The sequence below is a fragment of the Sceloporus undulatus genome, chromosome 1, assembly GCF_019175285.1.
Source record: "Sceloporus undulatus isolate JIND9_A2432 ecotype Alabama chromosome 1, SceUnd_v1.1, whole genome shotgun sequence".
Lineage (NCBI taxonomy): Eukaryota > Metazoa > Chordata > Lepidosauria > Squamata > Phrynosomatidae > Sceloporus > Sceloporus undulatus.
In genome coordinates this window covers 48,458,924-48,479,611 of record NC_056522.1, presented here as the reverse complement: position 1 = coordinate 48,479,611, position 20,688 = coordinate 48,458,924, and the positions used below count along the sequence as shown (strand labels likewise).

General features: G+C 39.7%; 1 protein-coding gene across 1 annotated transcript in view; it reads left to right on the top strand.

Annotated features, from left to right (window-relative positions):
• CLIP4 (CAP-Gly domain containing linker protein family member 4) overlaps positions 1-20,688 on the top strand; it is a 63,705-nt gene that overhangs the window by 25,710 nt on the left and 17,307 nt on the right. The window contains 6 exon segments of the mRNA XM_042444157.1: positions 2,166-2,327; positions 6,151-6,269; positions 13,392-13,628; positions 16,320-16,455; positions 17,065-17,202; positions 20,539-20,625. Of these exon segments, the coding sequence (XP_042300091.1) occupies positions 2,166-2,327; positions 6,151-6,269; positions 13,392-13,628; positions 16,320-16,455; positions 17,065-17,202; positions 20,539-20,625 (879 nt within the window).

Below are 20,688 nucleotides of genomic sequence, written 5' to 3'. Positions count from 1 at the left end.
CATGCGGGAAATCTCAATCATCCCCGACAGATGGCCATCCAGCCTCTTCTTAAAGACCTCCAAGGAGGGAGACTCCACCACTCTCCAAGGGAGTTTGTTCCACTGTCGAACAGTCCTTACTGTCAGGAAGTTCCTCCTTATGTTGAGCAGGAATCTCTTTTCCTGTAGCTTGCATCCATTGTTCTGGGTCCTGTTCTCTGGAGCAGCAGAAAACAAACTTGTTCCCTCCTCAATATGAAATCCCTTCAAATATTTAAACAGGGCTATCATATCACCTCTTAACCTTCTTTTCTCCAGGCTAAACATCCCTATCTCCCTAAGTTGTTCCTCATAGGACATGGTTTCCAGACCTTTCACCATTTTAGTCGTCCTCCTTTGGACAGGCTCCAGTTTCTCAATGTCCTTTTTGAATTGTGGTGCCCAGAACTGGACACAATATTCCAGGTGGGGCCTGACCACAGCAGAATATAGTGGCACTATTACTTCTCTTGATCTGGACACTATCCTTTTATTGATGCAGCCTAAAATTGCATTGGCCTTTTTAGCTGCAGCATCACACTGTTGACTCATGTTCAACTTGTGGTCTACTTGAACTCCTAGATCCCTTTCACATGTAGTCTCGTTCAGCCAGGTGTCGCCCATCCTATATCTGTGCATTTTATTTTTCCGCCCTAAGTGCAGTACCTTACATTTCTCCGTGTTGAATTTCATTTTGTTAGCTTTGGCCCAGCTTTCTAGTCTATTTAGAATTTTCATCCTGTCTTCTGAGTATTAGCTATTCCTCCTAATTTGGTGTCATCTGCAAATTTGATGAGTATGCCCCCAATTCTGTCATCCAAGTCATTGATAAGGATTTTGAATAGCACAGGACCCAGGACAGACCCCACTGGTCACTTCGCTCCAGGATGAAAAGAAGCCATTGTTGAACAACCTTTGGGTCCGGCAAGTCAACCAATTATTAATCCATGTAACAGTTACCTTGTCTAGCCCACATTTTACAAGCTTGTTTGCAAGAATGTCATGGGAAACCTTGTCAAAGGCCTTACTGAAATCAAGATATACTATATCCACAGCATTCCCTTCATCTACCAAAGAAAGAGATCAGATTTGTATGGCATGACTTGTTTTTCTTAAACCCATGTTGACTTTTTGTGATTATGGAATTGCCATCTAGATGTTCACAGACTTTTTGTGATTCATGGTGCTAAGTGTCTCTTGGTTTTATCTTGGCCCTCTTCCTTTGGGAGCTAGAACAGTGATACTCAGCACACAGACCATGGTTAATGTTTTCATATCTGTGTAAGGGAGAGAAAGATCTTAGTTGTGAGTAGGAATAGAAAATAAATCTGTTGGATTCTGGTTCCCATTCAGAAATATATATTTGACACTCCCAAGACTGGCAGTAGAACAGAACTCATTTACCTTGGTAGTCTGTACATCTGTAAAGCTTGCAATGTGTGTACAGAAAATATGCCTAAGGTAGAAAAATGTCCATAATTAAAATTGTGCTGTATGAAAAATGCCTGCAGACATTTAGATTGAGCAAAATACAAATGTTCAGAAATATGTACATTAGAAAAATTTACACATTGGGTGTTGATTTCTGTCGCAGAAGACAAAGAAATTTCTCAATCCCATATTGAGTATTATAATGAGAAGTGTAATGAAAGTGAGAGTGTCAGATTTTGAAATCTCTAATTGTGAATAAATTCATGCTAATCCTTTCCTTTTGTAAGAATAACAGAGCAGTCCTCTAGGCTCAGTCCACGCTTAATTAAGTTTAAATCAAATCATACAGTGCTAGTTGACATGGTATAAAATTCCTAGATGGAAGGCATCTGTCTGTAGCAACTAATGCAAAATTGACACATTGATTTTTTTGTTGTTTTTGTTGTTGCAAGGAAGTGTAGAAAATTCAGTACCACAGTAAAACTTAATTTTTCTGGAGGATTTCCATGGCATTCAAAGGTTCTTGCCACCTAAGTAGACCTCAGAACTGTCTTGTAAAGAAACATCTTGCTAGGAATGTTATGTCTTCATAATTATTGCTGGAAATTGCCAACTTTCTTTGGCCATAGTGCTTGATTATCTGATGTGTTGCAATAGCCTGTTAAATACCTGCTAGACCAGAGAGAAAATCATTTTTAAAAACACCTATTTTGCAGGAGATGTGGAGACTGCTGCCAAATTTGCCTCTCAGCTGATTGATTTGGGTGCTGATATCAATTTGAGGAGCCGTTGGACAAACATGAATGCTTTGCACTATGCTGCGTACTTTGATGTTCCAGAACTCATTACAGTCATCTTGAAAAATTCAAAGCCAAAAGGTAAATATTGCCAATTTAATATTAGTACATGCTGTATTTCTTACCTTTGTCAGTCTCCTCACATCAGAAAGGGCTGCACAAAGGTGTGTGTCATAAAGTAAGCAGATACTGCAATACCACAGAGAGCAGCAAGTTAGCTTTCTATTCACAACGTGATGCTGAGGATGTACACTTTCCACATTATTGCTCTATATCCATGACTCCCAAAATGGGCAGTACAGCCCCTCCCTCTTGGGGTGGTGGAAGGATCCAGGGGGGTGATGAGGTGGAAAGGGGACAGTAGCGGAGCGGTGAGGGAAAAGGGGGGCAGCAGGAGGGGGGCTTCAGTCAAAGTATTGGTGTGCTGGAAAGACAAGGGGAATCAGCAGTCTTTAAGATGATGGTGGGGATGAGGCTTACATGAAACTTCTTTTCAGGGTCCCCAGAAAACCACCAGCTTTGTTGATCCTTTTTTGTGCTGGTGTCTCCTGCTCTTTGCCTGCCTATGTGAGTTCAGACCATGACCTGCATCTTTTGCTAGTAGTATTGGGAAACTTGTATGAGGCTTGGGAACAGGACATTGCTTCTGTGGCTCAGAGCAGCACCATGTTGGGATAGAGAGGAGCAAAGAGTTAGAGAACAAGGTGCAGGGAAGAAGTGGCGACAAAAAGGAGCTTTCAGATTTGGGAACCTGCTTAAGCTTTGTGAGCTTTGCTGGGACTTGGCTGACAGGTTGGAGTTGCGCTGCTGCTCCTGCTTTCTTTTATGAGACAAGCTGAAAGAAGAAATAGCAGAAGAAACAATTTTTTTTGTGGAAGAGTGGACACTTGAAGCTGTGTGAGGAAGACATATCTCTAGGGAAGGAGTATCTATACTTGGCCTGTTACAGACTGCCAAAATAAAGCTGCTTCGAGTCTCTTTGGAGGTATGCTATTTAAATGATGCATGGGTCCTAAGAGTCCGGAGGTCGCGCCAAAGCCACACTCCATTCCTAAGCACTGGAGTGCAGCTTTGGTGCAGCTTCCGGATTCTTTGGATGCATGCATCATTTAAACGGCATACCTCCAAAGAGACCCGAAGCAGCTTTATTTTGGCAGTCTGTAACAGGCCCTTGATTCTTGAAAAGAGTCCTTTGTCTTGGAGTGGCTCCTGCAGTTAAAAATCTCTCATTTCTGGCCCACACCAGTCTCCAGTCCAAAGCATGTGGTCTTTGGAAACCCCCTACATACGCACTGGCTGCATCTTCCTCTGACACCCTTCATTTGATTTGATATTTGATAGTTGATCTTTTTAATTTGCTGTCTGCTTTTTTATCTAATTCCATCTTGTATTATTATCTATTGTTTTATGTGTATTTTGTAGAATGTACACCATTGGCAGGTTTCATTTTTATCGATTTTATTGTTTGTATGTACAGTGCTGTGTAAATCTACAGCGCTATATAAATAAAGTATAATGATAATAGCCCCGATGAAGGTACAATTTTGAATCTTACAAAGACACATATCTTATAATAAATATGGGCAAAATAATATGGAAGATGTTGCAAAAACATGTTTGATCCAGTTCATGACATTTAAAAAATACCAGAGGTTGTATTTACAAACAGAATGTAGTTAAATCTGGAGAAACATCTCTCTATTCTAATGAATTCACTGGAGTACAGTTGTCAAAAGTTAATCTCATTTTGTCTTGAAAGGTAGGGTGCTTACAGTCCAAGTTTTGTGAATGTCAGATATACTGAATCATCATGCTTGATTAAAGCTTTGTGGAGACTGAGTCTGTTTAGATAGCTGCCTGGAAAGCAGGTTTTAGATATAGGACTTATCACTTGGGGATGTGAGAATAGCAGCCTTATTGCATGAGAAAAGAAAGCCAAAATGGAAATAGAGAGTAACATCTTTTTCTGTCAAACAACGATACCTTTATTGACCAACTAAAATGCCCACTATACATGTTGCAAGCTTTTGAAGCTTCATTGGCTTCTTCATTAGGCAAGGTGTTACATACCAAACAGGAGGAAAAAAATTGAAGATGTTACTCATAGGCCTGCATTTTCTTAGTTAAGATGGTATAGAGGGACATATCTTGCATGCTAGAATATGTTGCTCCATACCATCTTAACTAAGAAGAATGAGAAACAGTAAAATGCAGGCCTATGACTAACATCTTCACTTTTTTTTCTCCTGTCTGGTTTATAACATCTTGCCTGGTGAAGAAGCCAATGAAGCTTCAAAAGCTTGCAACATGTATATTGTGCATTTTGGTTGGCCAATAAAGGTATCACTGTTCGCTGGATTTTTAATTGGATTTGTTAAATGGCCAACATGGCTACCCCTGGATCTTTTCCCATGCCTCTCTACATGCCATTGTAGCACTTCTATTCTCTTTCTGAAGGAGATGCTTGTAAAACCCGTGTGTTTTGTTGTGCTAGAAAAATCTGTTTAACAAAAGACACTTTTACGACTGTGTCCTATGGGAAGAGAATGGAAGTGCTACAATGGTATGCAGAGAGGCATGAGAGAATCACTATTCTGCTACTCCATTTTGGCTTTCTTTTCTTATTTGATAACGCTGTTAATCCTGGGATGCTTCACCATCTACTGAATTTTGTCTGAACACTGTCATATCACAGCCTGCTTTTAGAGTCTACTGAACTTACATTATGACAGAAGTCTGGAAAGGATTGATAATTAAAATGCTGTTTGAATTTCAAGAGAGTGAATCTAAATATTGCTTAACACAACTTGTCTTTTTATAAAACCACTTGTTAGCACAAGTAACAATATGCAGTGAGCAATAAACTTATACTAATTAAGGCCCAGTACAGACTGTCACAAAGTGCCGGCCTGTGAGTGGAGTCACGGCAGAGTGTCTGCACGTTGGACGCCATGACTGCCCTCCTTGCACCATGATGCCACGCACCATTCTAGATGGTGCATGGCATCATGGCGTGACCCGAGATGATGCAGTGTTAAAAGGGCATCACAAAGCTGCACCTTTGTGGCTGTGATGCCCTTTAGAGGGCGCAAAAAGGAGCTGCATTTTGTGGCTCCTTTTTCTGCCCTCTGGAGGCCAGATCAGGGTCGCGGTGTGTAGTGGCTTCGGCCCCGATCTGGTCATTAAAGGGGCAACTGCATGCCGCCCCTTAGGGACTGTTTGTACAGCCCCTTTGTTCAATGGTTTGAAGGCACCTTGCAAAATCTAAGGACCAGATTAGACATGGCACTAATTATGTGAATTGAGTTAATTTGCATGGCTTCTTAAATGAGAAAAAGCAGCCAGTGAGGAGCCTGAAAAGTATGAGTACTGGTACAGTTTAACCTTTCTCCTCCAACTGATGTCCTTATGAACTCTCCCCAGCTGCTTTTTGGGTTTCCATCTTGCAGTTCAAATCAAGGTGGAAAAATGGGGGTTAAACTCTGCCTTACCATGACATAAATCATCCTTGTGCTCCATAGAATTGCCCTCTGCCATAACTGCCATTGTATATTTAAAAACTGGTAAGTGCATTTGAGTAATTAACATTTATGTCTTGCTGATCTAAAGCTCTTCTGAATCAGAGATCTGGTCAGGGCATGAATTGGAAACTGCAAGAATCCTATCATTTTGCTTTGATGGAAAAAGCAATAGCTATGAACTTGGACCTTCATGACTAACTGAGTACTAAGGCTAATAATTTGTTTACTGATAATATTTTACTTAAAATAATATTTTACTAAAATATTACTATAGTATTTATGCTACGGATAACATTTTACTTAACACTGTATGGTACTAGTCCAGGCTGTTGAAAAACTGATACATTTGTCCAATCTCACACAAACCTGTTGCTTAATTCTAGATGTGGATGCCACATGCAGTGACTTTGATTTTGGAACAGCCTTGCATATCGCTGCCTTCAATTTGTGCACGGGAGCAGTAAAGCGTTTGTTGGAACATGGTGCCAACCCTGCCTTTCGGGTGAGGTTTTGATTTGAAAGCTTTTCAAAAATTCTAACTACATTTGACTGACTAAATTTCTTACTGTGTTTACCTAAAGTGCCTCTGAAAAGTGGAGATTAAAAAGTGGAATCTGAAGAAATTTAGAAAAATGGCTCTCTTTTTGTATGTGTTGTATACCTCTGTTGGGTTTGTAAATATATTAGTTGATCTTTAAGCACAACTGGAAAAATAATTTCTGTTCATCCAGTACTAACATTTGGAGGCTTGCATGACCTGATTTTCTAAAAAAAATTACTCTTGTTTTAAGGATGTAATTAAGTAATTACTGGAACAGCACTGTAACTGTGGAACTACCTTCCAAGGGAAGTCAGGCTAACCTCAGCTCTGACTGGAAACCAAAACGTTTTTTTGGGTGGGAGGAGTTGTTTATTTTGGTATGACCGTTAAAGCTGGCTTTTAAAATGGTTTTTGGTGTGCTTCTAAAGAAAACTGACTTCAAACATTGTTCTTTATGCACATAGAAAAAACTGCATTTGAGTGCCTTAATGTGGATAATATTCTTCCTGCAATGAGTATGGGAAGGTTTAAAAATGCCCCCTCTCAATTGTGGGTACAGAATAAAGGGTGTCCACCCCCCCCCCAAGTAATAGGAGAGATGATCACATGAGGTAGAATGTTTGTTTTGAGTAGCTAGCAATCCTTTTTTTTTGCAAAGAAAAAGATGTAACCAATGTAAGTGTGATAGATGAGTTATATAGCGATTTCTGTCAAAGACAAAAAATAAAGACTGTACATCTTTATTCTGGCTTGTTTTATGGAGACCTGGCTGGGTGATGATAGCTCAGCCATCTGGGTTTGGACTTTATCAGTCGGATACTCCATCTGTGAGCAGGTAAGATGACGTGGACCGGGGGGGGGGGAGTGGCCTTTTTCCACAATCTTGCCTTGACCAGGATACCTCTCCGTGAGATGAGCCACATCGAGTGTATTTACCTCGGCACCCCGTTGCCTAACAGACTCGCTAGCTGAGTTAACACAACTGGTCTTGCAGCTGCTGCTGCAGTCGTCTAGGCTTTTGGTCCTGGGCAACTTCATTATCCTCCTTGAGATCAGTCTGATCAATCTATCTGGTGCAGCTTGGGAGTTCATGGTTACCATGACAAACATGGGCCTTTCCCAAATAGTCTCTGAGCCCACGCATTGTGCAGGTCATATTCTCGATGCGGTCTTCTGTACAGAGCAGGGCGGAGGTAGTTAATATCTCTGCATTGTCAAGGATGGATCATTTCCTGATGAAGGTCAGGCTGAAGACCACTATTCTCCCTGTCTGGGGTGGAGGACCTATTTGTATGGTCCGCCCTTGAAGGCTGATGGAACCCACTAGGTTCCAAGAGGCCCTAGAGGGTTTAATGGCTGGTAGTGCCGGTGATACTGTTGAAGTCTTGGTTAACACTTGGAACAACAACTTTACTAGGGCTATAGACACTATCACTCCCAAGTGTCCTTTCCAGCCCGCTTCTAACTACAACCCCTGGTATATTGAAGATCTCAGGAGAATGAAGCGGGTTGGACAAAGACTTGAGTGTGACTGGCAAAGATCTCGATTCATATCTGACAGGACACGTCAGAGGATTTTCCTTAAATCCTATGGTGTGGCAATAGATGCAGCTAAGAAGTCCCTCTACTCTGCATCTATTGCGTCTGTGAAGTCTCATCCTGGGTTTTGTCTGCCTGGCAGAAATCCATTCTGGTCTTCGTGTATTATTGATTTTTTTTTTTAATCACTGTTACCATTTTTAGGCAAAGTAATTGGAGAGCAGTTGCCATTCAATTCCAAGTAGTCTTGGAAGAAATGTATTTTCTAGATCCATTTCAAACTGGGTTTCAATTTCCGATTATTCACCTTACTGTTAATAAATGTTTATCTCCCTCCATCAAAACATCAACAACAAATCAAAAACAATTGGACAAAGTTAGAAGAATACATCTCTGACTTAACAACTTTATATCCAAACGCCTACATTCTTATTGCAGGAGACCTAAATGCCAGAATAGGCCAAACAGACAAATCCCTGTACTCCCACTTCAAACAAAACCCACCAGAATCAGACGCTGCCCTCTGTATTCCAACAAGGCAGTCAAAGACAAAGGATGCAACCGCGCTGGCCTTTACTTAATGCAGCTAGTAAACAAACTCGATTTAGTAATCTTAAATGGGAGTGTCGCAGGGGATAGACCTGGCGAGTACACCTTTGTATCTGGAATAGGAGCTTCAACAATTGACTATTTCATAGCTTCATATAGCTTATTAAACACTATTTCTAGTTGCTATGTGAGCAAACATTTAGAGAGCGACCACTTACCTCTAGTACTAAAACTTAACATCAATATTCAGGACATCTTCACAGAGTGTATCCAGATGTTAAACCTTGATGCTGAAAAAAGGTTTACTAGAATAAAATGGTCAAACCAACTAAATAAATCAACAACAACACTATTACAATCTGAAAGCAGTCTACGCCAATGAGAAGAACTGATGACAGCAGACTCACCTGCATTAGTCTTCGCCTTGTATCAAGAACTAATCTCGAATCTGCAAGAATGCCTGAATCCTTCTTGTACACTAAAAGTTTATACCAAAAAAATCTAAGCCCTGGTTTGACCATGAATGTATTGCCATGAAAAAAGCCCTAATAAAACAGTATCAGCACTACAGAGAACAAAATCTTCTCACATTACCACCCGAATGGTTCATGTTAAAAAAGAACTACAAGAATTTAATCAAAACTAAAAAAGATCAGGAAATAAGATCCACATGGCAAACTTTAATAAATGCATCAAAGATGAAAGACTTGGCTACTTTTTGGCAAGTGGTCTCGAACGCATGGCCAAAAACAACATCAAATATGGATTATTTCATTCCTCCCAATTGTTGGGAAACGTATTACAGTACCATCTTTACTGCAGGGGAGATCTATCAAACAGCATCTGAACTAGATATAAGAAATTTACCAAAGTGGCCTCCAGTTACTGCCAAAAGAGTGCATCTTCTGATTTCCAAATTAAAAACAGGCAAAACTCCTGGTTGTGATAACATCCCTCCTGAACTATTAAAAAGAAATACAGATTGGTGGGCTCCTGTTCTTGCAAGTTTGTTTACATGGATTGATAGAACAACACACATCCCAGAGGATTGGGGTTTAGCTATTATTATTACAATCTATAAAAAAGGTGAGAGAACTGACCCGGCAAATTACCGACCTATCAGCTTGTTAAGTATTATCAGCAAATTATATGCTTCATATTTGCATGAAAAGCTCCAGGACTGGATAGAGCAAGAAAACATTCTTGCTGACGAGCAAGCTGGATTTAGAACAGGTCGAAGCACAGTTGGCCATGGACTTATTCTGCAACATTTCTCAGAAAAGTATGCACCAGCTAATGAAAGTCTGCATACTGCATTCATAGACTTCAAACAAGCTTTTGATTCAATCTCAAGGGAAAAACTTTGGAAAAAATTGGAATCCCTTAACATCGATAAGAAACTATTGATGCTTATGAAGAACCTTTACGAAAATACCTATATCAAAGTCGGATGTACCCCTGCCAGACATTTAACAAGAAAAATACCCACCTATGTTGGAGTAAGACAGGGCTGCATACTAGCCCCCATCTTATTCAACTTCTATATCAACTCTTTAGTTCACCACTTGGAATCGCTAAAATCTCACCCCCCTCATTTAGCAGATAGGCCGATAACTGTGCTATTATACACCAATGATCTGGTGCTTCTATCGCAGACAAGAATAAGCCTGAGACGCCTCTTAAGCGCTCTTGCCACTTACTGTAAAGATGAACTGTTGACTATAAACTACAACAAAACAAAGGTTATAGTATTTAATAAGAAAAAGATCAAACATAAATGGCAGATCAACGGCCATCAAATATATCAGGTTACTTCATACAAATACTTAGGGATAAACTTCCAATCAACAGGATCATGGAATCTGCAAACGAAGCATGCCATCGCAAGTGCCCAAAGAAGTACCAAAGCACTTCTTTCCTTTTTCTATTCTAAAGGTGGCCAATATGTCCCCGCAGCCATCCAAGTATTTCTCAGCAAAATAATTTCCCAGATGCTGTATGGCTGTCAGGTGTACACGCTTCATGATTACAACTCATTCGAAGTAGCACAAACCAAATTTTTAAGAGCAATTACAAGAATTCCAACATGGATCCCAAATGTAATACTCAGGTTGGAGACAGGACAAATTTCTATGGAAGCCCGAATACTGATGCTTACTGTAAATTTCTGGCTAAAGTTGACTTTTCTTCCTGTGGGAATTACGCCATTAATTTTGGCAGATACTTTTCAATCTAAATGGAAAAACTCTCTGACTACAAAACTCCAAAATCTGGGTCTCACGACTAATGCCCTCCAGTCTATAGGATATTCTAAAGCTAAAACAGCCATTATGCAGTGCATAAAGGACACAGAATTCCAGAACCATAGAACTCAGTCCGCAAACTATTTTTCTTATTGGGATAGTATAGGACCACTTACTGTGCCAAACTGCATCATGAACCCATCGATCCCCAGATATAGAATAGCTTTTGCACTGGCCAGATTAAATGTTCTTCCATCAGCATTATTGGAGGGTAAATTTAGTAAGACTCCTGTTCACAAGCGAACATGCCCCTGTAACTCAGGAGATATAAAAAATGTTGGACACATAATAATAATAATAATAATAATAATAATAATAATAATAATAATAACAACAACAACAACAACAATAATAATAATAATAATATTTTTTATTTGTATACCGCTTTTCCTTCAGATCAAAGCGGTTCACAACGTATTGTTTCATTGCCCTTTTTATGACAATGCTCACAGAGATTTAATCACTCCTATACTCTTGAACGTACCTGGGAGGTCTGAAGCTTTTTATTTAAATTACCTGTTATCAGACTGGAACTCGCATATAACTTATAAAGTTGCACAATTTTCTGCACTAGCAATCACTTGTAGGAAAAGAACAACTTATCAAAGTTAAACACATAATATTGTGTCATGTCTGGTACTGCATGTCTAGTTAAAATCTGAGATTGCTAATCTACCTTTACTATTTCTATTTTAAGGATGGAAACCCATAAGGGTTTATTTCTATTTTATTTATTTTATTTTAAATGAAGCTATCTTAAATGTAACGGAAATGAATTATTTACATTTCTAGTTGGCAGATTTTTATCCCAAGCAATCTTTATGTGTATTATTTTATTTTTATGTTATATTTTATACTGATGCTGGTCTTTGACCGTAATAAAGAATTTGATTTGATTTAACAAACCGGATTTAGGGCGGGCTATAGAATTGAGACTGCCATGGTTGCCTTACTCGAGGACCTCCGTCTGGGCATCGACAGGGGAACAGTGACCCTGTTAGTGCTCTTGGACTTCTTGGCGGCCTTCGAGACCCTTGACCATGGTATTCTTCTGGAACGCCTGAGAGAGCTGGGAATTGGAGGCTGTGCTTTGCAGTGGTTCCGATCCTACCTCTCGGGCAGATTCCAGATGGTGTTGCTTGGGGACAGTTATTCGGCCAAGAGGGAGCTTAAGTGGGGCATCCCTCAAGGCGCCATTCTGTCCCCAATGCTGTTTAACATTTACATGTAGCCAATGGATGAGATCATCCAGAGACATAGGGCAGGGGGTTTTCAGTATGCTGATGACACCCAAATATATTTCTCTATGTCTCAGACTGATGCAGTGACTAAGGATGGCATCTCTCCTTCTTAAAGCGGTAATGGACTGGATGAGGGAAAACAAGCTGAATCCAGGCAAGACGGAGGTACTTGCTATAGAAACCAGCAATCCGGGAAAGGAGTTATGAAAGCCAGTTCTGGATGGGGTCACACTTCCCCTGAAGGACTCTGTCCACATTCTGGGAGTGCTCCTGGACTCGTCTCTTCACCCGATGGCTCAGGTGAATGTGACGGTCAGGAGCACTTGTTATCAGCTTTGGCTGATACGCCAGCTCCGCCCTTTCCTGGAGCAGGAAGACCTTGAAACAGTGGTACATATGCTGGTAACCACTTGGCTCGACTTTTGTAGCTGTACATGGGGCTATCCTTATGTCAAGTTCGGAAACTTCAACCAGTACAGAATATGGCAGCCAGGCTGGTTACTGGTATATCCAGAACTGCTCATATTACACCAGTTTTAAAATCTCTTCACTCGCTGCCTATCAGTTTCTGGGCAAGATACAAGGTGTTGGTTTTAACCTTTAAAGCCCTACATAGCTTGGGCCCTGACTTCTTGCGGGAGCGCCTTCTCCCATATAATCTACCTCGCACTCTTCGTTCATTTGGAAAGAATCTGCTGCAGCCTAAGAAGACAAGACTTTAAGCCGTAACCCAGAGATCTTTTTCATCAGCCGCTCCTAGATACTGGAATGACCTGCTGGATAAGATCCGTACCACCTTGGAAACCTTTAAGAAGGCAATTAAGACTGATCTCTTCTGGCAGGCCTTTCCAGACTAGAACACCCCCGCTGACCTGCCTCCCCACTCTCTCTTCCTTTCTCCCTTATCCTCCATCCTTATTTTTACCCTACCCCTGGACTCTGCCTGGAATTTTTGATTTCATTTTAGTGTATGTATATTAACGCTTTTAACTTTCTTTGGTTTATTCCTTTTTTAGAGTTTGATCATGTTTTTATGTTTGGGGGGGAGGATTGGGAATCTTGGGATTTTAATGCATCTCTTTTTAACTTTATGTTTTTTACTGTTGTAATCTGCTTGGATTCCCTGAGATTAAACGGAATAATAATAATAATAATAATTACATGGCAAATGGCTGAAAGTCAGAGGTATTGTTTACAAGGATTGACGTGACAATGTCATGATCCATTTGCATTCTGCAAAAGAGGGAAAATGCCCCATCTGACTGAATGTAGGCTAACATTGTTTTTGGTTTCTTTTAAATAATGCTTTCTTCTTTTTCTTTGTGCACTGAAGGACAAAATGATACTTTGAATAAATAAATAGAAAATAATTGGTTATCGCTGTTCTGAATTGTGTTAATGGTGCATCTGATTTCCTCCTTTTTCTGACTTGGAGGTGGTTGTTGTTGCAGAATGACAAAGGGCAGACTCCAGCAGATGTGGTTCCTGACCCGATAGACATGCCACTGGAGATGGCAGATGCAGCAGCAAGTGCTAAAGAGATCAAGCAGATGCTGTTAGATGCAGTGCCGCTGTCCTGTGATATTTCCAAGGCTATGCTTCCCAATTTTGATAATGTCACTGGCAAAGACATGCTAGGAACCCTTGGTCTGAAACTGGGAGATCAAGTTGTCATTGCAGGACAGAAGGTATGTGAAATAAACAAACTGTACAAGAGGCAAGCTGGATTGAGAGGGCCACAGGACGTCATATGCACAGGAATTGCACTGCAGTTGGCTGTCCCAATATGAAGGGATTTTTGTCTGATTAACCTGAGAGTGGGCAGAGGGTAGTTTTCAGTCTGCATGTCTGGGTAATTTTGTCGGAGATTTCTTGTTTCAAATATTTTTAGCACCAGCAGCAATAACAGATGTCAGCTCTATTCAGGTCTATTCAAAATGCAGGAAAATAGTGTTTGTAGACTGGAACACACTAGATAAATCCTGCAAACCTGACGGATCCAGTCTTTTTCTGATACTACTTCCCGTTTTGAGTTCTCAACATGTGAGGAAAGGCATAAGTAGCAATACAGTATTATACACATCTTTGGCAGAAAGCTCCATTAAGTCTAAAGTTTAAAAGGAACTTTTAACTTAAGGAGCTCATACAGTTTGTTGGTATATCGTTCTGATCTTGGCCAACAGTGATTGCTCTTCACGGTTGGTTGTCCTAGAACTCAGTCATGTTTTTGACTGTTATTGTTTCTGATGGCATTAAGGTTCACAGCAATTCTGTGCAAATGGGATTTTTAGGTGATAATGAACCCTACTTTGGCTCTGAAATGTAATAAAGTAAAAAGCCATCTCCACAGTTACCCAAGCAAGTATGAAATAAAACCTTTATGCAAAGCTGTATGTTTTCACTATGAATCCTCTCTGCATAGGCTATAAGGGGAAAACATATCACTGGTCCATAAAGTCTCCATTTGATTCTGAAATGTTTCTCAACCATTTACTGTAATGAACCAGTGGGAGGTAGTTTTTAAGAAGTATCTGTAATTCTGCATCCCTTGGATAGGTCAGTGAGTCAGACCCATATATAAAAGTCATACAAGCCATACCCATATAGAGCTGTTTTCTGTCCGGAAACTAATCAACAAAACATGGTATCAGATTAACTAATTGGGAGTGCCCAAAAATTTTCTTTGTACCCTTTTACTCACATAAAGCAAAATCCATTTGTTTCAAAATCCATTTTGCTAAGTAGGGATAAATGGCTCATAGCACAAAGTTCCTGAAATTCACAGTACAGTTGTGATTGGTTGATAACATTTAAAAATGGATTGGTGTCTCCTGTGTGATTCAGATACTGAAATCTATACTGGTAAGACTACCTTTGTCTGAACTGCATGGTCTTGCCACACTTTTGATCTGTTGGATGAATTATGTGTCTCATAAGTACTATTGTGAGAGCCAGGATGGTGTGCTTTGAGCATTGAACTCTGGAGACCAGGATTCAAATGCCCACTCAGCCATGGAAACTCATTGGTGACCTTGGGCAAGCCACAATCTCTCATCCTCATAGGAAGACAAAGGCAAGCCCTTCTCAAGAAAACACCATGGTCGGGTAACTTACTTTGCCATAAGTTGGAAATAGTGTGGAGGCACACAACAACAACAAATTCTCTAGTTCCAGAAACTAGAAAAATAAAATTTAATTACTGGATTTTTAACACATCATTTTTGGTAAGCAGTGCAGCAACGTCCCTTTTAAAAAAGCAAATAAACCAAGTTTCTTTTTTTTTCTGAAAAAAGTGTTATATTTCTACTAAGTGGATTGTGTGTTGGTGGTGCTTATTTATGCGATTTTAGTTTAATAGCTAATAAGTGTTCTCACATTGCTAATTTATGTGTGTTTAAATGTCCGTACACATGCTTTATTTTGCAAGTATGTTATGGAAAGAATTGCTGTATTGAGAATTTATGAACATGTTAAGAGTTCCTGTTTTTAATACACAGAGAGAACCATAGAATTGTTGGGGGTGGGAGAGAGCTTGTAGACCAGACCATGCACACTAAAACTTTGCTTGTTGCAAGAAACCCAGGTGTATTTGGAGATCCTCATCTGCATCCTGCAAAGAGGGGCTGAGACCCAGGAGAGCAGTACCATTCTCTCTGGGGCACATCAATCTTTTTTAGGAACCCATATGGTTTTTGGAAGCTCCTATATCATCAGACACAAAATTAGGGCTTCCTGATTATGAAATGGAAGTCTCTTATCAGGGCCACCTGGGGGGAACGTAAAGCTGTTCCTCTGATGTGATTCTAGGCCACTGAATATAATGCTTTGTTTGAGCCAGGAAATCCAGAACTAGTGTGACTATCCAGTCTTAGTTTAGAGACCTCCAGTTAAGGAGAGCCTATCACCCTTTTAGCCAGTTGTTTCCATAGTTGAATTGCACTTCCTGCCAATAAGGGTTTTTTTTCCTGATATTAAGTAGAAGTATATTCTCCTGTAATTTAAGGAAGGTCATATTCTGGTGTCAGGAGAAGCAGAGAAATTGTCTTTTCCCCAAATGAGTAACCATTAATCTGTTGCAGGAAAAAAGACCAAGAGTTGTGTGGTTCTTTACCAACTGACAAATCTAGAATTTTGATGTAAACTGTGTATTCCGTTTATATCGTACTATATATATAGTTTATCTATGATTCTATTCTATATAGTCCTAAATCCAGTTATCAGTCCCATCCAAAGTAGATCCATGGATTGTGTCTAGTTGAAATAACAATTGAATTTAGGCCATTGTGCATAAACCACTTTGAGATTTTATTAAGCTGTATCTAAATGTTGTAAATATGTAAGTATAGATAAAAGCATGTTTTTGCTTCACTCTTGCTCAGGTTGGCACATTACGGTTTTGTGGCACAACTGAATTTGCCAGTGGACAATGGGCTGGCATAGAATTGGATGAACCTGAAGGGAAAAACAATGGAAGTGTTGCGAAAGTGCAGTACTTCAAGTGTGCTCCAAAACATGGTACAGTCTTCTTTTCAGTTTTGATCAGATAGGTGTCAAGCTTTATTTTTCACTTGTGACTTGAAGTTTGATTTTCTGTCATAAAAGTAGATCTCTATCTAAATCTTCACATAGTTATCAGTAGCATCATCATCTTTGTGGGTCAAATAGATCACATTGTAATAAGGTTGACATTTCATTGGTAGTAGTTTTGTAAACAGTTTGCTGTTTACCTGTATTAATTGTGATATTCCTGTTGGTATGTATATTTTCTTTACTTTAGGGTAATGGTTGAAATCTATACTGAGGAAGTATAAAGATGGTGGGAAGATGGCTTGGATGCATGTAAGACAGATGTGACTAGTACTAATCTTAATCATAGGCTTGTATCTGAAAGCTTAAGTGTTCCAGGTTTATATGTGCGCCATCTCTTGTCCATAAAAGAGACACAGTAGTGCTGGAAGCAGCGTTGTAAGGATAAGGACGATTAAAGGCTTAGCACAAGGCTGTCAAATACTCAGCAGTCTTCTGAGTAGTTTAACAGGCATAAATATTTGAATAGGGTTATTAAGGAATAGCTGAGCTCTGCAATTAATAGTTGTTATCTCCCTTGTGTATCTTCTCTGCCAGGTATCTTTGCACCTCTCTCTAAAATAAGTAAAGTTTCAGAACGGAAAAAGAGCACAAGAGTTTCTTCCTCACGTCCTTTGCCTTTAGTCAAGTCTAAAAAAATTGATATAACACGCATAACTTCCAAAGTGAATTCTGGTAAGCATTGTACTCCTTTGCTTTTATTTTAAGCCAAAGGACATTAGGATAGGGATGGGCAACTTCCAGAAGTGGTGAGTTCCTAGGTTTGGGTATCCAGTAGCTACACCTGTCCTGCACTCAATATTTTTGCCATTCCAGACTGACTTGTGTTCTCACCCTGAAAAAAAAACACCTCCAAATGATTGGAATCTCTATGGCCATTTTCAGCTCCTGTTCTAGCCCTGGGGGCAGGGGAAGGTGCTTCCAGTCACTTGTGGTTTTGAACCTTTTGGGCTTTAAACAATGACTGTTCCTTTTTTTTTTTTCATATACTAAGACTGAGATGGATGAATTTCAATAATCAATAATTAGCTTAGAAAGCTATTGTAATACTAGATAGGGCACACTGAGCCAGAATAAACCTACTGTGCCAAACTACATTGTTTTTTAAAAACTCTTTTCTTCATATTGTGTGGAGTGTATTTATTCTTCTCTACTTGCTTTAACTTTGGTAAATCCTCTTGGAATCACTGATAAATCTTTCTAAAACTTAATATTGGATAAGTTTTAGTCAGACTACAGGTCCATCTAATCTTCTGTTGTATGCATTCAGTTAGGGCCCATCCTTTTTCCATTGTGTATTGTATTGTATTCCCAGAGGAAGTGCAAATGCATGCTACACAAACTCTTTTCTTTTTTTTTAAATGTTATGATTGTTTCAATATGAGCATGTACACTTTGTGATTTTTAAAAACATCTCCAAATAATTCCCCAACTTCCCATCTCGCATTAAACGTTCTTCTTACATTTTCAACTTTTCATAAGACTTTCCCTAAAAGACTGTGAGAGGAATTGTAATTTCTGAAAGGAGAGCAGAGGAGTTATTGAATGTTGTAGGCCTTGCTTTCTATCTCTGGAAATCAGTAGAGAGAGCCGCTGAGGTCTCCTCCTAGCGGTGTACTGTCAGTGCTGTACTATTACCAGTAGGGATCAAGATGGGATGTGCTGATGTAGAGGCAAAGAAGACCATGGTATCTTTCAGGCCAAAGGCATGTTATATTGAAAAAAAGCTCCATATGCACCTCTTTCATGGTCTGGTAGAAGCCATAAAAATGAAGGATTCTTGGACTCCTCTTTCCTTAACAGGTTTGATCTGTTGGCTTCCAGTATTGTCACATGCCTGTAGATGACATGAGAAGAAGCCTGCCAAGCCCTTGGTCTTTGTTTTGCTAAATGCAAGAACTTGGTAAAGACCTACTGGGACAGACATTCTTTTAAGTAAGAGATGCAGGCAATGAGAAATAATGCATTTGACTTGCCTTTTCAAATACTGCTTTTTTTTGCTGTACTCATTTCATTTAAAGAAATTGTTTGCTTCTTTCAAATAGAAAATATACATTCACCAGATTTCTCCCTCTGCCTTCAGATATAAATTTTTGGCAAGATAATCTGCAGACACTTTTGTTTATCTTAGTTTTTGAGGCTGGTCTGATAAACATCTAAGAATAGACTCCATAAGTTAGTACAGAAAAACATCTGAACAGCTGGATTAAGCTAGTTGGTAGCTGAAGAGAAATAAAGTTCTTACCTTTATGATGGCTGTCAGCAAGATCAGCTGCCAACATGTGTTCTTTGTTAGTTGTGACAAGTTGTCGATTATTAATATGGAATATTAATTGATGAAGTTCCATCAAATATTACTAAACATTATTATTTCCCATGCATATTTTATTCATAGTTGGTGCTCTTTTGGTTTAGGCAATTCTGTTAGGCTAACAGTTTATTATGTTGTCATTTTTTTTAGTATAAAAAATATCTTAAAAAGCGCAGAACATTTTTGATGCTAGTACTGGCAAATCTCAGGGGGGAAAAGGCAGCCTCTCTCCTTCCTTACTTTCTTTTTTGATCAAGTGACCTTCAGCAACATGGCAGAGAGCATCATGCACCCACCATTTTGGGTGCTTGAGGTGGAGCGGAGTGTTGGCGGTCACTTTTAATAAGGTCTTACTGTATAAGTCTCACCGTGTATTCCTGGTGGCCATTTTTAGTAAGGGCTTACGGTATTAGTCACTTCATGGGTCTACCAGAGAGACTGCCAAGACTCATAAGGCTTACCGTATATTTTCGTCTATAAGTCAAAAAATGTATGCCCAAAAATTGACCTCAAAATCCTGGGTTGACTTATATAACAGGTCAGTATGCTAATGCTGATGATGGCAGACCATTTAGTGACAAACACATACACCTTCCTCCCCACTTTTCCTCCATGCCTGGGAATGGGCTGCTGGAAGCAAAGAGAGTGCAGGGTGATTTTTATTCTGTGGGAGCAACAGCTGATAGTCACAAACACAAGCACACACACCTTCTTCCCATTTTCCCTAGTTCAGCATGCATACATGCGTTTATATGTGCGCATGCGCGCGCACACACACACACACATTCTCTGCCTCCCTGCCTTAGCTCCTTTTACATTTGGCTATCGCCCTTCACCCCCACCTCCTCCTCACCCTTTGTGAGAAGGCAAGCCATCTGCTGCAGACAACTGTGGATGGGTCAGCAGTAAAGAGCTTCCATTCCAGGGAGAGTCTATTGTAATAGTAGGTGTCTTGGTGGGATTGAAGTGGCAGAGGGTGTCTGTGACTGTTTAACCCCCCCCCCCTCCAAGGAAAAGAATGCCTGCAACCAGGGCTCTTTGGTGCTTCCTCACTGCAGCAGAGGAACAGCTTCTGTCCATTGCTGGGGTAATGTTGAAGAGCCACCATGGACTTGAGGATCCTCAAAGTTTTACCCTTGACTTATCCATGGGTCATACCAAAATCCATAACTTTGACCTCAAAACTTACCCTTGGTTTATGCATGAGATTGATTTATATGCATGAGACTGACATACGGTATATGGCAAGCCTCTATTAAAAATGGTTTCCACTGCTCTTCTCCACCTCAAGTGCCCAAAATGGTGGGGAGTTCAGCACCTATCCAGACAGTGTTGGTGTCATCTATTTGCAGCATTTGTCAGTTGATTTTTCTGTCAGTTTTGGGGTTTTTTTGTTTTTGTTTTTACTTATATACAAGTACATGTTGAGTCTGCCTTATCCAGATTTCCAAAATCCCAAAATATTCCAAAATTGTCCAGATGAGTGTCTGAGAGGGTGACACCTTTCCTTTCTGATGGTTCATTGTACATAAACTTTGTTTCATGCACACAGTGATTAAAAGTCTGTCACATCATTCAAAAATTGCCTAGAAGAGCTTAGATTTAAAGTAATTAGTAGCAATTTAGACCCTCTTTCTGTTCTTGGTTGTAGAGTGGGGGCTATTGCTAAAGTACAGTGGTTTCATTGCTTTGTCTCACAGGATTATCTGCACTGAAAAAGGAGAGTACATCTGATTCCACATTTCTGGGCAATGAAAGAGGAACGAAAAGTCCACCAGGTAAAGAAGGTAATGTGTTACTCATATATATATATATATATATATATATATATATATATATATATATATATA